Source organism: Schistocerca cancellata, chromosome 5 (genome assembly GCF_023864275.1).
Source record: "Schistocerca cancellata isolate TAMUIC-IGC-003103 chromosome 5, iqSchCanc2.1, whole genome shotgun sequence".
Classification (NCBI taxonomy): domain Eukaryota; kingdom Metazoa; phylum Arthropoda; class Insecta; order Orthoptera; family Acrididae; genus Schistocerca; species Schistocerca cancellata.
In genome coordinates this window covers 83,628,943-83,654,837 of record NC_064630.1, presented here as the reverse complement: position 1 = coordinate 83,654,837, position 25,895 = coordinate 83,628,943, and the positions used below count along the sequence as shown (strand labels likewise).

General features: G+C 44.1%; 1 protein-coding gene across 1 annotated transcript in view; it reads right to left on the bottom strand.

The window, feature by feature from the left end:
* The window catches only part of LOC126188372 (uncharacterized), a 112,787-nt gene extending 93,175 nt beyond the window's left edge, over positions 1-19,612 (bottom strand). Inside the window, exon 1 of the mRNA XM_049929971.1 lies at positions 18,709-19,612. Coding sequence (XP_049785928.1) covers positions 18,709-19,384 — 676 coding nt within the window. The 5' untranslated portion in view covers positions 19,385-19,612. The remainder of the gene's footprint in view (positions 1-18,708) is intronic.
* Between the last annotated feature and the right edge of the window lie 6,283 nt (positions 19,613-25,895).

Genomic DNA, 25,895 nt, shown 5'->3' with positions numbered 1-25,895 from the left:
CATTTCGGAAATGGCGCTTCACCAGCTGCTTAACTGGATTTTGGATATGTGGAGGTGCGCCATCTTGCATAAAATTGATTCCATCCACACACACACGCTGTCGGAGAGCTGGAATGTCGTTACTGCGCACAAGACACTGTTAGCACCTACCAGTATCGGTAAAGGTAACAGGTCCGGAAACACCTGTCTCTTGGAAAAAAATATGGCCCTATGATAAATGATGCCGTAAACCCGCACCACGCCGGCCGAAGTGGCCGTGCGGTTAAAGGCGCTGCAGTCTGGAACCGCAAGACCGCTGCGGTCGCAGGTTCGAATCCTGCCTCGGGCATGGATATTTGTGATGTCCTTAGGTTTAACTACACTCCTGGAAATTGAAATAACAACACCGTGAATTCATTGTCCCAGGAAGGGGAAACTTTATTGACACATTCCTGGGGTCAGATACATCACATGATCACACTGACAGAACCACAGGCACATAGACACAGGCAACAGAGCATGCACAATGTCGGCACTAGTACAGTGTATATCCACCTTTCGCAGCAATGCAGGCTGCTATTCTCCCATGGAGACGATCGTAGAGATGCTGGATGTAGTCCTGTGGAACGGCTTGCCATGCCATTTCCACCTGGCGCCTCATTTGGACCAGCGTTCGTGCTGGACGTGCAGACCGCGTGAGACGACGCTTCATCCAGTCCCAAACATGCTCAATGGGGGACAGATCCGGGGATCTTGCTGGCCAGGGTAGTTGACTTACACCTTCTAGAGCACGTTGGGTGGCACGGGATACATGCGGACGTGCATTGTCCTGTTGGAACAGCAAGTTCCCTTGCCGGTCTAGGAATGGTAGAAAGATGGGGTCGATGACGGTTTGGATGTACCGTGCACTATTCAGTGTCCCCTCGACGATCACCAGTGGTGTACGGCCAGTGTAGGAGATCGCTCCCCACACCATGATGCCGGGTGTTGGCCCTGTGTGCCTCGGTCGTATGCAGTCCTGATTGTGGCGCTCACCTGCACGGCGCCAAACACGCATACGGCCATCATTGGCACCAAGGCAGAAGCGACTCTCATCGCTGAAGACGACACGTCTCCATTCGTCCCTCCATTCACGCCTGTCGCGACACCACTGGAGGCGGGCTGCACGATGTTGGGGCGTGAGCGGAAGACGGCCTAACGGTGTGCGGGACCGTAGCCCAGCTTTATGGAGACGGTTGCGAATGGTCCTCGCCGATACCCCAGGAGCAACAGTGTCCCTAATTTGCTGGGAAGTGGCGGTGCGGTCCCCTACGGCACTGCGTAGGATCCTACGGTCTTGGCGTGCATCCGTGCGTCGCTGCGGTCCGGTCCCAGGTCGACGGGCACGTGCACCTTCCGCCGACCACTGGCGACAACATCGATGTACTGTGGAGACCTCACGCCCCACGTGTTGAGCAATTCGGCGGTACGTCCACCCGGCCTCCCGCATGCCCACTATACGCCCTCGCTCAAAGTCCGTCAACTGCACATACGGTTCACGTCCACGCTGTCGCGGCATGCTACCAGTGTTAAAGACTGCGATGGAGCTCCGTATGCCACGGCAAACTGGCTGACACTGACGGCGGCGGTGCACAAATGCTGCGCAGCTAGCGCCATTCGACGGACAACACCGCGGTTCCTGGTGTGTCCGCTGTGCCGTGCGTGTGATCATTGCTTGTACAGCCCTCTCGCAGTGTCCGGAGCAAGTATGGTGGGTCTGACACACCGGTGTCAATGTGTTCTTTTTTCCATTTCCAGGAGTGTAGTTCTAAGTTCTAGGGGACTAATGACCTAAGCAGTTGAGTCCCATAGTGCTCAGAGCCATTTGAACCCGCACCACACATCTTTTCAGGATGAAATGCTACTGGTCGATGTGCGTGTGGATTTTCCGTTGCCCATATTCGACAATTCTGTGTATTGACATATCCTGTCAGATGGAAGTGGGCTTCGCTGTCCACAAAATCTTCCATGGCTAATCATTGTCCACTTCCAGGCGGCCAAGAAAGTCTAAACCAAAGGTCTCTCTTGCTGGCAGGTCAACAGGAAGCAACTGATGTACATGGATAATTTTGAATGGATAGCAAAGAAGGATGTTTCGTAGGATTTTACGCACCGTGCTCAGGGGTTCGGGCAATTCTCCGTGCGCTACACGTTTGCACATCACCACTCGTCTCCTCCTGCACTTCTGTGGCCACTGCTTCCACTGCCGTCGAATCAATCCCTTTACCAGGTCGCACACCAAAAGAACCCGTCTTTCCGAATATCCGACTCACTTTCTCCACATCCATTGCAGTCACCGGACCAACGCCTTTTTTCAAACCCTTCACTGTCCAGAACTTCTGCAGAATGACGTGTGCACTGTCATTATTCTTGTAACACAGCTTTACAAGCAGAGCGCTATCCTGCATTGAGACAGTCATGGCGAACGTCGCAGACGCGAAAGGAGGAAAAGCCGTATACCCGGCATCTTTATACCAACTTCAATGTGTCGTGCGCATGACAGGTGTTTACATTTACGTATTCTGAAACATACAGCGCCATCTATTGATCAATGTTCACTCCATTTTTATTCTTCTGCTACACGCTTCCCCCTTGTCCGATAATATGGTTCAAATGGCTCTGAGCACTATGGGACTTAACATCTATGGTCATTAGTCCCCTAGAACTGAGAACTACTTAAACCTAAATAACGTAAGGACAGCACACAACACTCAGTCATCACGAGGCAGAGAAAATCCCTGACCCCGCCGGGAATCGAACCCGTGTCCGATAATATTCCGTTGCAATTTGATGTCATTCTGACCAGTGGTGCTTCTTCTACAGCGGTTTGAAAGTTGAACTTTAGTTATAATCACCCTGTATAAGGTGGCTATAACTAAACGTTTGCTATTTGAGAAGGCAGTCACGAAAAACGAGTGATCGTAAAGCAATGAAACGCTGCAGAAACATTTTTAAGAACACGCTGAAGAGGAATAATGAATAAAGCACTGAAAGAAACACGTTTTCAAATGGCTCTGAGCACTACGCGACTTTACTTCTGAGGTTATCAGTCGCCTAGAACTTAGAACTAATTAAACCTAACTAACCTATGGACATCACACACATCCATGCCCGAGGCAGGATTCGAACCTGCGACCGTAGCGGTCGCTCGGTTCCAGACTGTAGCGCCTAGAACCGCACGGCCACTCCGGCCGGCAAAACGTTTTCATTTCCACGCGAGAGGATAACATTTGTTAACTGCGTACCACGTTTATGTTCCAGGTTACAAACGTTGCTCAATATGGCACTCATCTGCATTCGCAACGGCCTGGAGTCGCACCAGAGATTACATTACTGCTGCCCGAAACAGCGGTGGAGAATGAAATGTTGAGCTGTCCTGACACAGCTCGCGCACTGCTTGGAGGTCGCACATGGCGTCCAGCATTCTCACTCGTGGCAGGATTATCTTATTCAAAAACCTGTGGCGCAATTGGCCGTCGGCCTCTCCCTGGAGCATTAACCAAGTTTGTACTTCCGAGTCGTGCTCTTTAACCCTATGAGGAAAGATGACTGCTCCGTATCGCTTTAATGCGTCGCTATCCACCAAGACCAGCATAGCTATTGCGTTTTTACGGTAAGACAGCTTTACTAGCAAAGCCTCGCTCACTTTGTCCAGACCCATGTTGACTGCAGCTGTAATGCGTATGATTCTAGTGTTACAGCCCTATATCGCCGTACCGGTATTGGCGCCTAACGGGAAATCATGACATTAACACTACTAACAACGTAAATCCAGCAGCGCGTAGTCTAAACATCTTTCCTATAAAGTTGGTTACTAATATGCTTGATTTCCTGCATTTTCATATTTTCTTCTTTCATTAAATAAATCGAATATCTACTGTAACATCCGTACCATTTCATCACTCGAAGCTACCGAATCGTCTTCATCTGTATTCCTTTCACCTGTTGTAGTCAATCGTTGCCTAATTCTCCCTTTGAAACTGCTTGAATAAGGACCGGAGGTCGGCCAATGCGTTATTGAGTTGCTCAATATGTGAAGCTCTTTCTCTTGGATCAATCATCCAATTATTCCGAAATTGTAGTCATATGTCTGTCCATCTACATCAGATCTACCAATTTATATCCCATTTCTTCTTGGTGCGCCGTTTTTTCGGCGTAGAGTGTACGTGCTGGTTTAAAAATATTTGATGCGTACGTTAGTGGTCCAGCCTCTCCGTTGGTTGGTATTTTGTCACAGTACAAACGGACATTAAGTGGATGAACAAATACCGAGAATAGTCGCGCTTCAAACGTGTATTGGAATTCTGCTCTTGAGTAACACACAGATACTGCAAAGAAACAGAACAGTATTCACTGTTAGATTAACACTATGTTTCCAGCAGTCCCAGCCTTTTCAGAACTAAATCTTTCGTTAAAACGCTTTCTAACTGATAACCAAAAGGAAGATACGCCAGTCAGTCGTCAATAGACATAGCTAGGGATAAATCATGGCGACACTGCTGTGCAACTGAATGAACTTAACGCACGACTTACTTTGCAACTTGGAGATTCTTCTGTCGACATACCGCTGTTCACTCATTTTGGCGATGTGAAAGTTATGACTAATAAATACTGAGCTATATAGAATCACAATTTCCGAAGGATACGCTAAAAAGTGCCTGCGTCCGTGTCTGAGCGACTGGCGTGTCGACCTGCCATATTAGGAAGTGGGTTGAGTTCCCTGAAATTCCAGGGACTTTTCGCAGGAAGGTGAACTACACTCCTGGAAATTGAAATAACAACACCGTGAATTCATTGTCCCAGGAAGGGGAAACTTTATTGACACATTCCTGGGGTCAGATACATCACATGATCACACTGACAGAACCACAGGCACATAGACACAGGCAACAGAGCATGCACAATGTCGGCACTAGTACAGTGTATATCCACCTTTCGCAGCAATGCAGGCTGCTATTCTCCCATGGAGACGATCGTAGAGATGCTGGATGTAGTCCTGTGGAACGGCTTGCCATGCCATTTCCACCTGGCGCCTCAGTTGGACCAGCGTTCGTGCTGGACGTGCAGACCGCGTGAGACGACGCTTCATCCAGTCCCAAACATGCTCAATGGGGGACAGATCCGGAGATCTTGCTGGCCAGGGTAGTTGACTTACACCTTCTAGAGCACGTTGGGTGGCACGGGATACATGCGGACGTGCATTGTCCTGTTGGAACAGCAAGTTCCCTTGCCGTTCTAGGAATGGTAGAACGATGGGGTCGATGACGGTTTGGATGTACCGTGCACTATTCAGTGTCCCCTCGACGATTACCAGTGGTGTACGGCCAGTGTAGGAGATCGCTCCCCACACCATGATGCCGGGTGTTGGCCCTGTGTGCCTCGGTCGTATGCAGTCCTGATTGTGGCGCTCACCTGCACGGCGCCAAACACGCATACGGCCATCATTGGCACCAAGGCAGAAGCGACTCTCATCGCTGAAGACGACACGTCTCCATTCGTCCCTCCATTCACGCCTGTCGCGACACCACTGGAGGCGGGCTGCACGATGTTGGGGCGTGAGCGGAAGACGGCCTAACGGTGTGCGGGACCGTAGCCCAGCTTCATGGAGCCGGTTGCGAATGGTCCTCGCCGATACCCCAGGAGCAACAGTGTCCCTAATTTGCTGGGAAGTGGCGGTGCGGTCCCCTACGGCACTGCGTAGGATCCTACGGTCTTGACGTGCATCCGTGCGTCGCTGCGGTCCGGTCCCAGGTCGACGGGCACGTGCACCTTCCGCCGACCACTGGCGACAACATCGATGTACTGTGGAGACCTCACGCCCCACGTGTTGAGCAATTCGGCGGTACGTCCACCCGGCCTCCCGCATGCCCACTATACGCCCTCGCTCAAAGTCCGTCAACTGCACATACGGTTCACGTCCACGCTGTCGCGGCATGCTACCAGTGTTAAAGACTGCGATGGAGCTCCGTATGCCACGGCAAACTGGCTGACACTGACGGCGGCGGTGCACAAATGCTGCGCAGCTAGCGCCATTCGACGGACAACACCGCGGTTCCTGGTGTGTCCGCTGTGCCGTGCGTGTGATCATTGCTTGTACAGCCCTCTCGCAGTGTCCGGAGCAAGTATGGTGGGTCTGACACACCGGTATCAATGTGTTCTTTTTTCCATTTCCAGGAGTGTAGAAAGGAGTTCCCACAGCTTCTTGAGGATGAGTGAGGAGCCAACTGAATGAGCAGTAGTCGTTAGAGGGAATGGAAGGTCGACAATGGCCCCGTGAGCGATGTCCTGATCATATGCCCCTCCATACTCCAAGGGATCGACTTCATACGGTAGGCAACGACACGGCAAATGCTCATCCTCTAGTGTTCCCACAGGGCTGGTAGCGTTCCCTTTCATGTATCAGTTTCTCTTCTCCGACAGTCTCTATCTGTCACTGAAGAATTTAGCCAGCAGTGCATCAGATACCTCCCACAGACGTAGAACATACACTAATGGCCATTAAAATTGCTACACCACGAAGAAGATGTGCTAGAGACGCGAAATTTAACCGACAGGAAGACGATGCTGTGATATGCAAATGATTAGCTTTTCAGAGCATTCACACTAGGTTGGCGCCGGTGGCAACACTTACAACGTGCTCACATGAGGAAAGTTTCCAACCGATTTCTCATACACAAACAGCAGTTGACCGGCGTTGCCTGGTGAAACGTGCTTCTGATGCCTGGTGTAAGGAGGAGAAATGCGTACCATCACGTTTCCGACTTTGATAAAGGTCGGATTGTACCCTATCGTGATTGCGGCTTATCGTATTGCGACATTGCTGCTCACGTTGGTCGAGATCCAATGACTGTTAGCAGAATATGGAATCGGTGGGTTCAGGAGGGTAATATGGAACGCCGTGCTCAATCCCAACGGCCTCGTATCACTAGCAGTCGAGATGACAGGCATCTTATCCGAATGGCTTTAACGAATCGTGCAGCCACGTCTCGATCCCTGAGTCAACAGATGGGGACGTTTGAAAGACAACAACCATCTGCACGAACAGTTCGACGACGTTTGCAGCAGCATGGACTGTCAGCTCGGAGACCATGGCCGCGGTTACCCTTGACGCTGCATCACAGACGGGAGCGAATGCGATGGTGTAGTCAACGACGAACCCGGGTGCACGAATGGCAAAAAGTCATTTTTTCGGATGAATCCAGGTTCTGTTTACAGCATCATGATGGTCGCATCCGTGTTTGGCGACATCGCGGTGAACGCACATTGGAAGCGTGTATTCGTCATCGCCATACTGGCGTATCACCCGGCGTGATGGTATGGGATGCCACTGGTTACACGTCTCGGTCACCTCTTGTTCAAACTGACGGCACTTTGAACAGTCGACGTTACATTTCAGATGTTACGACCCGTGGCTCTACCCTTCATTCGATCCCTGCGAAACCCTACATTTCAGCAGGATAATGCACGACCGCATGTTGCAGGTCCTGTACGGCCCTTTCTGGATACAGAAAATGTTCGACCGCTGCCCTGGCCAGTATATTCTCCAGATCTCTCAGCAATTGAAAACGTTTGGTCAATGGTGGCCGAGGATCTGGCTCGTCACAATACGCCAGTCACTACTCTTGATGAACTGTGGTATCGTGTTGAAGCTGCATGGGCAGCTGTACCTGTACACGCCATCCAAACTCTGTTTGACTCAATGCGCAGGTGTATCAAGGCCGTTATTACGGCCAGAGATGGTTGTTCTGGGTACTGATTTGTCAGGATCTATGCACCCAAATTGCGTGAAAATGTAATCACATGTCAGTTCTAGTATAATATATCTGTCCAATGAATACCCGTTTATCATCTGTATTTCTTCTTGGTGTTGCAATTTCAATGGCTAGTAGTGTATATGGTGTACTGAATCGGTCAAGGATATGTCAAGCACGCGTAGAGGGTTACTGAGTTTACACTGCTGAACCAGCTCGGGATTAGGTGGAGGGATTGTAAGTGTGCTAGATTCTTTAATGCCATGTAGAAATAAGGCCAAGGAAAATCAAAAGGTGTAGTTTCTCGAGAACATAGTGAACTATTTCGATTTGAAAGCTTCTTTTTTTCGTTTCAGAATATCAGCGGTTTCTTTGTTGCTGATTGGCCGCTGGAAAATCTTACTTTTGATCAAGTATACAAAATGAATGTTACTTCCATTTTCTCTAGTACAAAAAGCTAAATTCTTTTTAGCTGAATGGGAAGACATACATGCACGCAGGATGAGAAATACAGAGATTTCAATCAGTTACAATTACTACTAGTCAAAGAACATTTCAAAACAAATGAAAATAAAACCATATAACGCTCCCGTAACGGAAGTCGAAGGAAAAACACGTTTATCATTACTCGAATAATGCAGAGCAGGGAATTTTTAGTTTAAAGTAAATTATAGTTACAATAAGCTACACACAGAACATTTTCTTTAAGATGTGACGCCTTTTTCATGACAGAAAAATGCTTTGTTTGAAACATTTGATGTGCGTTTCTGGTAGAGTATTCCAAATTCAACCCAATAGTGACTCAGTCATTCAGCTTTATCGCCTGATTCCTGAGAAAGATTTCATATAATGTATACAAAATTTTAACAAATTCTTCTGTATGCGCTAGCCATCCGTCTCTATCTACCTTTATTCCAAATGGCCCAAGTCATCTCATTTTCTGTTAAATATACAAGTTCGATTCTGTGAGATAATTATAATGTAACTTGGTAAATTGTATGTTTACGGTGTTATATTCTACCGATTGCTTTTATCCATGTTCTCGTGTAGGGCATTTCTACCAAGCTAACGAATTTTCTCTTTTTCAGAAACTGGAATTTGGTCTTGGTCGACTGGATGGTACTGCCCTAGCACTGAACTAAAGTAAGTAGTGATACTCTAGTAACAACTATTGTTTACTTAAAATAGCTTCTTCGTAGAATAGAAATATTTTTGGATGAAAAGCACAGACATAGGGAATACCATACTTTGATCGACGATAGCTGCATTTTAGTAGACAGCATTCGCTCTTGCCAGTGAGAATAAAGGATGAAATGCAAACAAAAAAACATAAATAAAAGAAAAAACAAATTTCCATATCTGTTCCCAAAAATCCCCTTTCTCCAAGCAACTCTACATCTCTCATAATGGACTCTAATTTTATCACGTATCATCGGCTGTTGCAATAATAATTCAACCAATTATATGCAGGAGAAAACCAGTAATAACGGGTCAAACGAACTTTTAAACTGTAGTATTTCTTTTATCCACGTACTTGTACATTCGATGTTTTTATTAGAACTTTATAAGCCATTAAAAAAATAAGTACAAAACCAACTGAATGTTTTAAAAAGAACTGAGATGAATGCTAGCAGCGTACTGTTTAAAAATGTCTCCTTTCAAATGGATATTTTACTAAATGTGCACAAGATTTAAAATGATAATCTCTTACGCATTCATTTTTATGTGTGTACTAGCCGCATTCGCAGTATCACAATAATTTTTGATGTGTTGCTATACTTGAGGTGTGTGTCTTCTTACGCCCCAAGTTGGTTCTATCGGCATTTTGTAACAATGTCATGCGTTCACAGTGACTCTAGGACATCATGCTGAGCAAATTTTGTGAGTGTAGAGTCTTGTGCAAATTGCACAGTTAAATAAAATTACTGCAAAGGTGTGTCCACTTGCATTTTTGTCCTCATTTTCAGTCTTGTTTCTTGCATGTATCTCCCGACTCAGTCATTTATGGGCCAGGGATACATTTACCTTTGTCCATTATTCCTGAATGTTTGTACCATTATCACGAAAACAGTTTGCAGTGGTCTGTCACGGATGACGAGATCTCCTGACAAAGAAATCTCAAATACGCCTTTTATCGACAGGGGTAAAATACAGGGAGCGAAAGGCTGTTTACAATTTGTACAGAAACCAGATGGCAGTTATAAGAGTCGAGGGGCATGAAAGAGAAGCAGTGGTTGGGAAGAGAGTAAGACAGGTATGTAGCCTCTCCCCGATGTTATTCAATCTGTATATTGAGCAAGCAGTAAAGGAAACAAAAGAAAAATTCGGAGTAGGTATAAAAATCCATGGAGAAGAAATGAAAACTTTGAGGTTCGCCGATGACATTGTAATTCTGTCAGAGACAGCAAAGGATTTGGAAGAGCAGTTGAACGGAATGGATGGTGTCTTGAAAGGAGGATATAAGATGAACATCAACAAAAGCAAAACGAGGATAATGGAATGTAGTCGAATTAAGTCGGGTGATGTTGAGGGTATTAGATTAGGAAATGAGACACTTAAAGTAGTAAAGGAGTTTTGCTATTTGGGGAGCAAAATAACTGATGATGGTCGAAGTAGAGAGGATATAAAATGTAGACTGGCAATGGCAAGGAAAGCATTTCTGAAGAAGAGAAATTTGTTAACATCGAGTATAGATTTAAGTGTCAGGAAGTCATTTCTGAAAGTATTTGTATGGAGTGTAGCCATGTATGGAAGTGAAACATGGACGGTAAATAGTTTGGACAAGAAGAGAATAGAAGCTTTCGAAGTGTGGTGCTACAGAAGAATGCTGAAGATTAGATGGGTAGATCACATAACTAATGAGGAAGTATTGAATAGGATTGGGGAGAAGAGAAGTTTGTGGCACAACTTGACCAGAAGAAGGGATCGGTTGGTAGGACATGTTCTGAGGCATCAAGGGATCTCCAATTTAGTATTGGAGGGCAGCGTGGAGGGTACAAATCGTAGGGGGAGACCAAGAGATGAATACACTAAGCAGATTCAGAAGGATGTAGGTTGCAGTAGGTACTGGGAGATGAAGAAACTTGCACAGGATAGAGTAGCATGGAGAGCTGCATCAAACCAGTCTCAGGACTGAAGACCACAACAACAACAACATCGACTCACAGTAACCCAGGACTGTAATATTACGTCATTTTATTCTCCAAGGGATTTGTAGTGTTATACCAAAGTGTACATACTGTCTCTGTCCATCCGGATAGGCCTCGAAAGGCCCAACAGTGCCGACCGACCGCCGCGTCACCCTCAGCGGATAGGCGTCACTGGATGCGGATATGTAGAGGCATGTGGTCAGCACACCGCTCTCCCGGCTGATATCGCTTTTTGTGACCGGAAGCGCTACTTCTCAATCGAGTAGCTCCTCGGTTGGCCTAACAAAGGCTGAGTGCCCATCTCTCGCCAACAGCGCTCTGCAGATCCGAGCGGTCACCCATCCAAGTGCGAGCCTGTTCGACACCCCCTTAACTCCGGTGATATGACGGGAACCGGTGTTACCATCGCGGCAAGTCTATTTCCAAGGTGAAAACACTAGCCTGGAAAAGTATGTAGGTGACTTTTTTTCTCTATATCCTTTACCATGCAACGTGTAAGATGACCACAGAGACAACTTTATTTACGATCCTCCGCTACCATTACCCATATCAGATAAGTGTAGTAACCTGCTGTATGCCACAGTGGGGTAATTCATCAAGCCAAGCTAAAGTTTTCCGGGCACAAAAACGTGCAATAAGAGTTATATGTGGTGTGAACTCAAGAACATCCTGCAGAAGCCTGTTTAGGGAACTAGGGATACTAACTACCGCTTCCCAATATATTTATTCCTTAATGAAATTTGTCATTAAAAATATATCACTTTTTCAAACCAACAGCTCAATTCATGGAATCAATACTAGAAATAAGAATAATCTTCACAAGGATTTAAAGTCACTTAGTCTTATACAAAAAGGTGTGCATTATTCAGGAACACACATTTTCAATAACTTGCCAGCAGCCATAAAAAGCTTAACAACCAATGAAATTCAGTTTAAGATAAGCCTAAAGGATTTATTGGTGGCCAACTCCTTCTACTCCATTGATGAATTTCTTAGTAAAGCCAACTGATTTGTATATAAGTACAACATAACTTCAGCACAATTTCAGTGCAGTAATGTGTTCATTGTAAATAAGTATTACAGTAGTTGTATTACATGTTTATTACCTTATAAATAAATAAAAAACTTTTTTATTTTAAATTCAGTGCATTAGTATTTGTAAAATGACTCTTAGTGTTCATTAAAAAATGACGACCATTTCACTTGGGACCTGTGGAATGGTACATTAGCTTACTTGTTTTAGTTGTAAATATTTCTCGTGTATTGTTGTTTTTCTGATATGTTCCACATCCTGGAGGACCTCCTCACTACGGATCAATTGGAATGAAAGTAAATCTAATCTAATCTAATCTAAAACAGTCCACATTCAGTCAGTTTCTAGAATCAGTGATAATCAGAACGAGTGGACACTACTTGAAAGAAGAGCTATATAATATCATATATTTGCCGCAGCACCAAGTCAGGAGCATGGCATCTCGTTTATTGTGTCAGCAACATCTCTCTCGAAGAATCAAGTCTACGAAATTAATTTTCTGCGTAATAATTCAAGGACTAGCTATACATCTGTAGCAGGAAATATGTACAGTCGTGCTCAAAAGTATCCGAACGACCTGAACTGCATTTCGCCTGATTCGCATGCAACCGGCATAACGCGGCTGTCTAGCAGGTCCTCTGATCGCTCCTTGGTACAGTCGTTTGACTATTGAAAATGGTTCCAACATGTCACCACTAGAAAACACTGCTCTGTATCGCAGTAACTCAAGATGTAAAGTAATACCACGATGCTACAAATATCAGAGAACACCTTATCACAGATAAGACTGTCCTTAAGGCTTGTAAGCTTACATTTATTACAATAATTGACATACCTGTAATGTTACCACTCTCATTATTACGTCAGATAGGTAATGCACGTAGTTAAGTTCGTCGTATTCATGATTTCCTCTTCAAAGTAACATACAGTACTTATTATTTAACACAAAATGACATTAAAAATTTAAGTTATCCACGAGCAGCTAGTTGAGAATATGTATGAACTGCAAATGACACTACGAACCGTCTCGTTCTGCATATGGATTCAAACCCAGGTCAGGCAGACTAAGCAAAGATTTCGTGACTGACGCAAACTAACAGTCGTTCCTGATCACGCATACACATTTTAGACAGTATCAGTTAGCAAATATCAACTTTAAATTACATAACGCAAACGTTTTTAAAGGACGCGAATTCCTACCCAGCATCTATTGTCCCTGTTAACGAACTACGAGAGATGTTAAATATTGCTTCTTCACAAGTAACTTACTTGAAAGGCCGTGAGGCAAAGCTTTGTGTTGGACAGGAAATCGAACCCAGAACCTAATCGGATTGATATCGAAGCACAACCAACTGTGACATATCAGATTTTCTCGGCAGTAGCTAGATGTTTTAACTGAAATGACGAGACGAAACATTAATTTTTTTTCCTTCCCAGGACTCCAACCCGGCACCTATCGCTGTTATATCCTAGAGAAAACGAACGTTAAATATTGGTTTGTTGCACCAGCTGCGACATGTGAGCATGTTTGAACTAGAAGTAATATGACGAAGAGTTCAGTGTTCACTGGGAATAGAGCCCCACACATATCGTTGTTGACTACACACAAAGAGACGTCAGCTACCGAATTTTTCTCCACCGGCAGATAGGTGTTCTCATGCTAGAGCTAGATAATACATAATGAAATCTTTGGTGCCGGGCCAGGATTCGAACCCATTCACGTGTAATATGTGGAGATGTTGAGGAATCTGCAGTTTTGAACAAACAACGAATTGTAGCCGAGCTGTATTGTCACGAAGGGATCAAATTCCGCGTTAAGGGCGGTCTGAGTTGCATTCTCAGTTCAGAAACAATTTTATCGACATACAGAAGCTCAGATAAAAGATGGAATAAGTGTCCTGTGGCCCTACATAGCGTTTGTTTCGTCACTAGAAATAAATAACTAGTATAAGAAAGGTTACTGGTGATGAGAGTTTCTACATGTCGCCACTCCAGACTTTATTGTGGTTCAACCTGATGTCTACTTGGCAGAGAAAGAATATCATCTTTAATGTGAATTTCAGACCACACTGCCATTATATCTTTTTCACTTGGTGTAGCCAGAATAGAATGGAATCTTTCTCTCCCTATCTAAAATCATTGACAGAAGTGGGAATCGAACCCAGACCATAGGTATAAGAACCTATCATCAGTCCAACAGACCACCAAAGCCTCTAGTCTGTGACTCATTTTTCTATCATAACACCGTTGCGCCACACTGGATGAGAATTCTGACACACAGGTTCCCTGTAGTAAATTGCAGCATGTTCAGTAAATTCATTTACTTGGCTGACCGAATCACCATGAACTAGCTGCCTCGGCTACCCAGTGCATACATTCGACTCTATTTTGTAATCACCGAAATAAAATCACTTAACTGCCACCTACACAGAACTGCCAACAGTGTAGGATGCAGAAATTTAAATATGAAGTGTTCCTTTCCACTTGAGCTATTCTATTGCACTATCTGTTTGTAAAAAACGTCGTGCAGCGCAAAAGAAAAGCTGTAACTGCTTCTCTCAGAAGTCTAGACCCGGCCATTTGCATTATCTCGCTGCGCTGTGGTATGCAGGAGTTCTGGAGGAATTGTTGTTCAGTTCTGGAGGTGCTGTAACTATGTGTCAGCTAGTAGTGTAATGGTAAGTGTCGTGCACCATCGATAAGATGTCGCGAGTTCGAATACATTTAGTGGTAAATTTTCTAAAAACTCAATTCTGCTGTCTGCTGAAGTTACCAATCTAATGGAACTTTGAACATAATTTCCTTCACTTCTCAACCCAAAATAGTCGCATGTGGAAAAAGGGGCTAACTTCTGTGACATTTTGTTCTTTTCAGATTTAATAGACAGCCAGGCAGCAGATGCATCTCGAAGCTTTTGTATTATGTATGGGGAGAGCGCATCGTGCCAAAATACGTCAGAAAAGTATTTTCTACATTAGCTGTCGTGTGGTAGTGGCATTTTATTCTGCTTCAAACATTGTTTGAAAGCTTTAACTCAGAACATGTTTTCTACATGCATGTAATCAATAAACTGCATGTGCATCGTCAGACTGTTATAGATAACATCAGAGAATTCGCATATGTTGTTGATGATTAATTTCGCTCTCATGTTTACTATTGTTTCAACAACACTAAAGGAAACCTTACGAAAATTGTGCACCGTATTATAAGAAATGAGATAAAACTACCCACGATAACCTTACGACGAAAGTCTGTTTTAATAAAACTGAGTATCTGTACACAAGCATGCCTCTATCGACACGAATTAGTAAAATACTACTCACTTAGATTTTGATTGGGTCTGTGTTTAATGCTGTGTCATACTCAAGAGGTATGCAAATGTGGCACTTCATAAATATAGTTATGCATTTCTAGAAACCCAAAATTTGCTTGTCAGCAGCGGAAAGAGGCGTTACCTGTTGTGCAGCATTGTAAGTTTTTCACCATTGCACTATGAGCTGAAAGTATTTAAACCGCCTCTGGCCAGTTGGTAATGAAGGAACGTGATGTTTAATGCGGATTATGGATTATAACGTCTTTCTCTTGAGGTTACCAGAGGTAAAATAAATCTGTTTCTGCCTCTTAGAAGTAAATTCCTCAACCCACGCAGTGCACCTGTGATAACTCGTTTCACCAGACCATTGTGGCCACATTTCCTATCTGATGTAATAATGAGAGTGGTAACATTTCAGGTATGTCAATTATTGTAATAAATGTGAGCTTACAATCCTTAAGGACAGTCTTATCGGTGATAAGGTGTTCCCTGATATTTGTAGCATCGTGGTATTACTTTACATCTTGAGTTACTGCGATACAGAGCAGTGTTTTCTAGTGGTGTCGTGTTGGAACCATTTTCAATAGTCAAACGACTGTACCAAGGAGGGATTAGAGGACCTGCTAGACAGCCGCGTTATGCCGGTTGCATGCGAATCAGGCGAAATTCAGTTCAGGTCGTTCGGATACGTTTGAGTATGACTGTACATCGTTCTTTGCTATCGTTATGTAGCTTAGAACACAGAATTCGAAACCGCCTGAGACGTCGCAAAGGTTAGCACATTCGACGGTGCCCGGTGAGAATTTCGGTCAAATCACCGCCAAAACTTGTGATTCGTTCATGGTTGACATAAGTAATATGGAATGGCTTACGGGACTGTTATTTAAGGAAGTCTATAGACGAAGATAATGATTCTTCTCTGAAGTCTTCAACATGAACAAGATGTAGAAGTGTATTCGTCACAACATCCGTTGAACATCAACGATACAAATGCACTTTCCAGCACTGGAATACTGCTGATCTCTGGGACATTAAAATTTATTTTAATTATAATTGTGAAGGACTATTCAAACCCACAAATTTTGTAATTTTTGTTTTGCCTTTGTTATTAGAGATCGTGCAAAATCCATTGGAAGAAAGTTATTTGAAGATTATCGACAGCAGTAGTGGATTACAGCTAAACAAAATTAGAGTTCACTAGTAGCGGTGAATAAAATACGACGTTGGCTACAGTCGTTGTAAATTTTAAATTCATTTACTGTTCATTTCGGGTTAGTAAAATGTTTCGTGGCTTTGAGGCTCCTATCCTTAATATAAAACACGACAGAAGCCTCATTATACTTTTCAACAGCACCTGCTAAGTCGAGAAAAGTCTGTAGACGTAATGTTTATCATTATAACCGGGTAGCTAGCTCAGGTGCACATTCTCAAGTCGACATACATTTCAGAAAAGCAAGAGTGATAACGCAGATGTTGTGGATACAAAAATACAAAAGCAGCATAGGGGTACACAGGACTGACACAGAATACATTGTACATGTGTAGAGATCCTTACTATTAGAGGTCATCTCGCAAACGATATCAGTCATCATGGAAAACTAGAAAAAACATGTGAACTGAAACAATCTAAGACGTAATGGCATCTAGAAGTAACAGTGACATTTATACTAACCATATATGTACGTATTATCTAATGTGCCTTAACAATAACATCATATGTAAACGAGGTTTGCAGTATGTAAGAGGCATATACATTGTTTAGTGTTCGAACTTGATATGGTATGGTGAATAGGCCACATGAATTGTATTCATACAATACTCGTAACTATAACAACACAGGACGACGTTGCAAGGACATGCGACGTACCGACCGAACACAATGAATAACGAAATGCGGAATATCACACACACACACATTATACCGTGTGATCAAAAAGTCTTTGTAAATTTGAAAACTTAATGAACCATGGAATAATGTAGATGGAGGGGTAAAAATTGACACACATGCTTGGAATGACATAGGGTTTTATTAGAACCAAAAAAAAAGTATTGCTAGACGCGTGAAAGATCTCTTGCGCGCGTCGTTTGGTGATGATCGTTTGCTCATCCGCCACTTTCGTCATGCTAGGCCTCCCAGGTCCCCAGACCACAGTCCGTGTGATTATTGGCTTTGGGGTTACCTGAAGTCGCAAGTGTATCGTGATCGACCGACATCTCTAGGGATGCTGAAAGACAACATCCGACGCCAATGCCTCACCATAACTCCGGAAACGCTTTACAGTGCTGTTCACAACATTATTCCTCGACTACAGCTATTGTTGAGCAATGATGGTGGATATATTGAGCATTTCCTGTAAAGAACATCATCTTTGCTTTGTCTTACTCTGTTATGCTAATTATTGCTATTCTGATCAGATGAAGCACCATCTGTCGGACATTTTTTGAACGTTTGCATTTTTTTGGTTCTAATAAAACCCCATGTCATTCCAAGTATGTGTGCCAATTTGTACCTCCCTATCTACATTAATCCGTGATTTATTCAGTTTTCTAATTTATACTGACTTTCTGATCATTACGCAGTTACGTAAGACCTCGTCTCTTTAGCCGACACGCAAATTAAGTTGTAATCGATATAGAAAGAAAAGACAGCAGTAATGTTCGGATGAAGGTAATTGTGATCTGGAACCAAACTACTTCACTAATATGTATTTTTTCAGCGCTGTATTAATAGTCAGTTTAAGGCATCAAGGAATAATCTCCATAGCGCTAGAGGCAGCTGTAGGGGGTAGAAAAAAAAATAAATAAGAAGTTAAAAAAATAAAAGAAAGTTAGAGGGTGCATGGACGGGTGTAGCACCCGGAAGGGAAAACAGAAACATCGGATAGTCAGGAAAATAGTTGTGGTGGCGTATTAGTGAGTGACTAGTTTCAGGCTTTGAACTATATCCTAACGCGGTCGTGAAAGCCGATCAACTCAGTGGCATTGAAAGAGCAACTTCCTACGGATGTGTTCCTGGGCTCCATCTGAGTGTAAGACCTATGGATCTGCTCCATAGTCTCAGGGACAGCGACATATGGAAATGTTTTGTGCTTTGGAGGTAGCAAATGCAGACTTAAAGCTGATTCAGATGTGTACCACTGCGATACAAGTAAACGTGTTTGGATAGTACCCAAATTTACAATATTGGTCTCGTTTCTTTAGCGTCAGATATCGCACAGTATATTTTCTGGCAGCGTTGTGTGTTCACCTACTGCCATTGCTGAGCTGTTTTGATGAAACGTGTAACATAGTAAGGATACATTTCAACGTCACAAAACAGTCGTGAACTAATACGCCACAGCAAATGGTCCCCCAGTAATGTGAGCATTCTATGTTTTCGAGTCGAGCACATGCAAGTAATTTAGTCAGTAACTGTACGTAACAGCTGTTGCAGCTACTACTTACCTTGTCCGTACGTCATCTGCATATTCCGCTGTAGCATTCCCTCTGGTTGTTTCGTGCTGAGAATGCGGTTTTGTTGAGTATGAGGCAGAACGTGAGTCTGCGCCAGTGGCTGCTGTTGAGGAGGATCTTGAATCTGATTCTGAGTTTGAGGCTGAGACACCAGCTGCTGTTGTGGAGATGGTTGAAACTGAGTCTTGGGCTGAATGTGAGACAGCAGTTCTTGGCGACACCGTTGTCCGATCTGAGGCATTTCTTGAGACGGGTGTCCATTCAGAGGCTGAGGCTCAGGCTGTGACTCCGACTGGGACGTCGTTGTGTGATGCTCAGACTGCTGCTGTAGGCTGAGGTTGATGGTCACAGGACCATTGTAGTTAAGGGTGTGCCCCAAGTGCACATCTGACTTGCTGACGCTGACGGCGGAGGAAACCGGCTGCCTCAGAAGTGTCTCCGCCAATTGGCCGATGCCCGCGATCCCAGTTTCACTGTCGCGGTCCGATTCCAAGCCGGCATTGACACAGCCACCGTATCCTCCAGACGAAGAGGAAGACAACGAAGACGTGTCCACCGTCAGCAGGATATTACGGTCCCCTGTGCCTGTGATGGAACTAAGGGATGAGTACGTAGATATCGGCCGCGTTTCGACTCTCGAAAAGGGTCGCCCTCGTTTCTGGAACATCGCTTCCGTCACTTTCCAGCAACACAGAAAAAGCGAATAGTTGTTGGTACGAGTGTCAAAATCAATACAATTATATCTCTTCTATAGCCAGTAACGCGTCACTAGACGATTGCAGCGCCGTCAAATTATTGTCGCAGTAGTTGCACCTACAAAAATGTTCTGACTCCGATGAAAGTACCGTAACACTTAGCAAGCAAATTCTTTCGCCGTTACTGGGCGCGCATTGCCGAGGAAATCTCACAGGCAAAGCTTCCCCGCTGAGCTGCGTGTGCCCACTCTTGGCAGAGACTCAACAGGAAGCGAGGGGCACTGCCAGCGATGCGCTTGCGACGAACCGCGTTACTACACTGCCACTCCGCGAAGCTACAAGCTGTGACTGGTCGCCGGTGGTGCCGACACACGCCTTTTTCCCGACCGATAGGCGCGTAGCCGCTTCGGTGAATTCCACAGGTGCGGGGAAGACACGGGTTTAAAACGTTCCGTCGACATCCGGGTCATTAGAGACAGTGCAGTAGCTTGCATTCCATTCTGCTTCTTACTACACTACTGCCCATTAAAATTGCTACACCATCAAGATGACGTGCTACAGACGCGAAATTTAACCGACAGGAAGAAGATGCTGTGATATGCAAATGATTAGCTTTTCAGAGCACTCACACACAGTTGGCGACGGCGGCGACACCTACAACGTGTTGACATGAGGGAAGTTTCCAACCGATTTCTCATACACAATCAGCAGTTGACCGGCGTTGCCTGGTGAAACGTTGTTGTGATGCCTCGTGTGAGGAGGATAAATGCGTACCATCACGTTTCCGACTTTGATAACGGTCGGATTGTAGGCTATCGCTATTGCGGTTTATCGTATCGCGACATTGCTGCTCGCGTTGGTCGTGATCCAATGACTGTTAGCAGAATATGGAATCGGTGGGTTCAGGAGGGTAACACGGAACGCCAAGCTGGATCCCAACGGCCTCGTATCACTACCATTCGAGATGACAGGCATCTTATCCGCATGGCTGTAACGGATCGTGCAGTCACGTCTCGAACCCTGAGTCAACAGATGGGGACGTTTGCAAGACAACAACCATCTGCACGAACAGTTCGACGACGTTTCCATGGACTATAAGCTCGGAGACCATGACCGCGGTTACCCTTGACGCTGCATCACAGACCGGAGCGCCTGCGATGGTGTACTCGATGACGAACCTGGGTGTACGAATGGAAAAACGTCATTTTTTCGGATGAATCGAGGTTCTGTTTACAGCATCATGATGGTCGCATCCGCGTTTGGCGACATCGCGGTGAACGCACAGTGGAAGCGTGTATGGTATGGGGTGCCATTGGTTACATGTCTCGGTCACCTCTTGTTCGCATTGACGGCACTTTGAACAGTGGACGTTACAGTTCAGATGTGTTACGATCCGTGGCTCTACCCCTCATTCGATCCCTGCGAAACCCTACATTTCAGCAGAATAATGCACGACCGCATGCTGCAGGTCCTGTACGGGCCTTTCCGGATACAGTACATTCTCCAGATCTCTCACCAATTGCAAACGTCTGGTCAATGGTGTCCGAGTAACTGGCTCGTCACAATACGACAGCCACTACTCTTGATGAACTATGGTATCGTCTTGAAGCTGCATGGGTAGCTGTACCTGTACACGCCATCCAAGCTCTGTTTGACTCAATGCCCAGGTGTATCAAGGCCATTATTATGGCCAGAGGTGGTTGTTCTGGGTACTGATTTCTCAGGGTCTTATCACCCAAATTGGGTGAAAATGTAATCAGATGTCAGTTCTAGTATAATATCTTTGTCCAACGAATACCCGTTTATCATCTGCATTTCTTCTTGGTGTAACAGTTTTAATGGCCAGTAGTGTACTTGCTGCCTGGACAACGAATTAAGAGTTCTTGAACCGCAAATGTTTTATTTTTCTTTTTTAACTATGGCGTCGTAAATGGTAGTTAATAAAATGCTTTCACAGCCTGCTGCCGCCCAGACACGACCAAACAAATCTGAAATAAAGTTTCTAGAAAACTGAATAGTAAATTTGGTAATTGTTGACTGTGGCTCGTAATGAAAGAAATTTCTGTTTCGACGCTGTGAGATGAACTGATTGCCAAATAAGTAGACAGACACTGTTTTTCACTTCACTTTTAAGTTAACAGAAAATGCAATCCTATTCAAAAAACTATTACAACAGGAAGAGCGACAAAACTGTTCGCGTCCTCTCTTCCTCAAGACACACTACAGGCTCCTCTCCACCCGCCGACTTAAAAAAAAAAAGGTGACAGTCACATCTGTCTCACTTAACGGCACCTCTGCTGCAGCACATCGCTCATCGCTTTCTTTTTAATCTTACGTACAGCTTTTTGGATACATTTAGCAAAAAAGGATTCGAACCTGCGACCGTTGCGGTCGCGCGGTTACAGACTGTAGCGCCTAGAAACGCTCGGACACTCCGTCCGGCGATACATTTAGCACGTGCGATTGCAAGCTCGGAGATTTTCACGGATGGGGAAGAAAATCGGCGCTTCTGTTCAGAGGATCCCTCCCGGCATTTGAAGGAAGCGATTTAGAGAAATCACTGAAGCCCTAAAGATGTACAGTCGGACGCGGATTTGAACCGGCGCCCTTCCGACTGCGCGTAACTCTGACGACCTTTGCGCCATCTCCCTGTCTTTTCTGAGCAGAGGTTTCCGTTACCCTGCAATCGCTCGCCACGCGGCATCAGATAACTACGTAATAAAATTATGCTGATAACATGTTTACTAGTCCACCTTCTGCACCAGCTACTATCATCAATTATTATTGGTCTTTCCGTCTTAAGCTTAGAGCAATTGAAGAGTATTTTTCACCAGAAACGTTTCACTTTTACTTATTAGGCATTTCTGTAGTATTTCTGCAAATATGGTACCATCAATATAACGTCTTAGTATTTATAGATTAAAAACAGTGTTTCCTTATAAAATTGGCGAACAATTTACTTGCAGTGTTTTTGTTACATATTCTGGACGCGTTCGCTTTTTCCTCCGTTGTTAGCAGAGGCATAGATTTTCGCTATTTTTCGCCTTTTACGAAAGCCACTTATTCGTAATCTGCGTTTGTGACTTCTTCCAGTTCACCTTACTTTTGTAAACACCAAAGTGAAACAGCACTGTAGTTTTCACGTGTCTCGCACTCGCCACGGTTTTTATGTTTATTCATTAGTTTTCTGTGTAAGTTGTGGGTGATACCGACTTCGTGAATGTAATTTCTTTGTAAAGTATGTGTTTATGGGAGGGGGGGGGGGGGGTTAAGTCTATGTAAGTTAGAGAACTGTAGGGAAGATGTTCAGCTGGGTTTGCAAGTTGAGTGGGGGTTGGGGAATAGGGGCGAGAGTGGTGACTGGATTTCAGTGGGGCGGGGAAGGGGCGGAAAAACTCTTATCTGGTGAGCAACTGGTTCAAAAAATGGTTCAAATTGCTCTGAGCAATATGGGACTTAACATCTTAGGTCATCAGTAGCCTAGAACTTAGAACTACTTAAACCCAACCAACCTAAGGACATCACACACATCCATGCGCGAGGCAGGATTCGAACATGCTACCATAGCAGTCGCGCAGTTCCAGACTGAAACGCCTAGAACCGGTCGGCCACAATGGCCGGCTGAGCAAATGGGAGAAGATGGTAGTGGAGGGCAGTGGTGGGGTGAGGATGATAGTGAATGCGTGACATAGGTAAAGATGTAGTCATGTGTCTATATTTAATAAAGATTGGTGTATTCTGCCAGCTGGGCCTGATCAATTCAGTTGTTTTTTGATTTATAGTTTTATAAATGTTATCAAGAGAAAGAAAACTGGCGTTCTACGCGTCGGAGCGTGGAATGTCAGATCCCTTAATCGGGAAGGTAGGTTAGAAAATTTAAAAAGGGAAATGGGTATGCTAAAGTAAGATATAGTAGGAATTAGCGAAGTTCGGTGGTAGGAGGAACAAGACTTTTGGTCACGTGAATACAGGGTTATAAATACACAATCAAATAGGGGTAAAGCAGGAGTAGGTTTAATAATGAATAAAAAATTGGAATGCGGGTAAGCTACTGCAAACAGCATAGTGAACGTATTATTGTGGCCAAGACAGATACGAAGCTGACGCCTACTACATTAGTACAAGTTTATATGCCGACTAGCTCCGCAGATGACGAAGAGATTGATGAAATGTATGATGGGATAAAAGAAATTATTCAGATAGTAAAGGGAGACGAAAATTTAACAGTCATGGGTGACTGGAGTTCGACAATAGGAAAACGAAGAGAAGGAAACGTAGTAGGTGAATATGGAATGGGGGTAAGGAATGAAAGAGGAAGCCGCCTGGTAGGATTTTGCACAGAGCATAACTTAATCACAGCTAACACTTGGTTCAAGAATCATAAAATATAGATTATACAATGCTAAGGCAGAAATTTAGGAACCAGGTTTTAAATTGTAAGACATTTCCAGAGGCAGATGTGGACTCTGACCGCAATCTATTGGTTATGAACTGTACATTAAAACTGAAGAAATTGCAAATGGTGGAAATTTAAGGAGATGGGACCTAGATAAACGGTCTAAACCAGAGGTTGTACAGAGTTTCAGGGAGAGCATTAGGGAACGATTGACAATAACAGGGAAAGAAATACAGTAGATGAAGAATGGATAGCTTTGAGAGATGAAATAGTGAAGGCAGCAGAGGATCAAGTAGGTAAAAAGACGAGGGCTCATAGAAATCCTTGGGTAACAGAAGATATACTGAATTTATATGATGAAAGGAGAAAATACAAAAATGCAGTGAATGAATCAAGCAAAAAGGAATACAAACGTCTCAAAAATGAGATCGACAGGAAGTGCAAAATGGCTAAGCAGGGATGGCGAGAGGACAAGAGTAGGAATTTAGAGGCGTATATCACTAGGGGTAAGATAGATACTGCCTATAGGAAAATTAAAGAGACCTTTGGAGAAAAGAGAACCACTAGAACCACTTGCATGAATATCAAGAGCTCAGATGGAAACTCAGTTCTAAGCAAAGAAGGGAAAGCAGAAAGGTGGAAGGAGTATATAGAGGGTCTATACAGGGGCGATGAACTTGAGGACAATATTATGAAAATGTAAGAGGATGTAGATGAAGATGAAATGGGAGATATGATATTGAGTGAAGAGTTTCACAGAGCACTGAAAGACCTAAGTCGAAACAAGGCCTCGGGAGTTGACAACATTCCATTACAACTACTGACAGCCTTGGGAGAGCCAGTCCTGACAAAACTCTACCATCTGGTGAGCAAGATGTATGAGACAAGCGAAATACCCTCAGAGTTCAAGAAGAATATAGTAACTCCAATCCCAAAGAAAGCAGGTGTTGACAGATGTGAAAATTACCGAACTATCAATTTAATAAGCCACGGCTGCAAAATACTAACACGAATTCTTTACAGATGGATGGAAAAACTGGTAGAAGACGACCTCGGGAGAGATCAATTTGGATTCAGTAGAAATGTTGGAACAGGTGAGGCAATACTGACCCTCCGACTTATCTTAGAAGAAAGATTAAGGAAAGGCAAAACTTCGTTCCTAGCATTTGTAGACTCAGAGAAAACTTTTGACAATGTTGACTGGAATACTCTCTTTCAAATTCTGAAGGTGGCAGGGGTAAAATACAGGGAGAGAAAGGCTATTTACAATTTGTACTGAAACCAGATGGCAGTTATAAGAGTCGAGGGGTATGAAACGGAAGGAGTGGTCGGGAAAGTAGTGAGATAGGGTTGTGGCCTATCCCCGATGTTATTCGATCTGTATATTGAGCAACAAGTAAAGGAAACAAACAAAAAATTTGGAGTAGGATTTAAATTCCATGGAGAAGAAATAAAAACTTTGCGTATCGCCATGACATTGTAATTTTGTCAGAGCAGCTGAACGGAATGGACAGTGTCTTGAAAGAAGGATATAAGATGAACACCAACCAAAGCAAAACCAGGGTAATGGAATGTAGTTGAATTAAATCGGGTGATGCTGAGGGAATTAGATTAGGAATTGAGACGCTTAAAGTAGTAAATGAGTTTTGATGTTTAGGGAACAAAATAACTGATGATGGTCGAAGTTCAAAAATGGTTCAAATGGTTCTGAGCACTATGGGACTCAACATCTGAAGTCATCAGTCCCCTAGAACTTAGAACTACTTAAACCTAACTAACCTAAGGACATCATACACCTCAACGCCCGAGGCAGGATTCGAACCTGCGACTGCAGCGCCTAGAACCGCGTGGCCACAGCGGTCGGCGATGGTCGAAGTAGAGAGGACATAAAATGTAGACTGGAAATGGCAAGGAAAGCGTTTCTGAAGAAGAGAAATTTGTTAACATCGAGTATAGATTTGTCAGGAAGTCGTGTCTGAAAGTATTTGTATGGAGTGTAGCCATGTTTGAAGTGAAACATAGACGATAAGTAGCTTAGACAAGAAGAGAAAAGAAGCTTTCGAAACGTGGTGCTACATAAGAATACT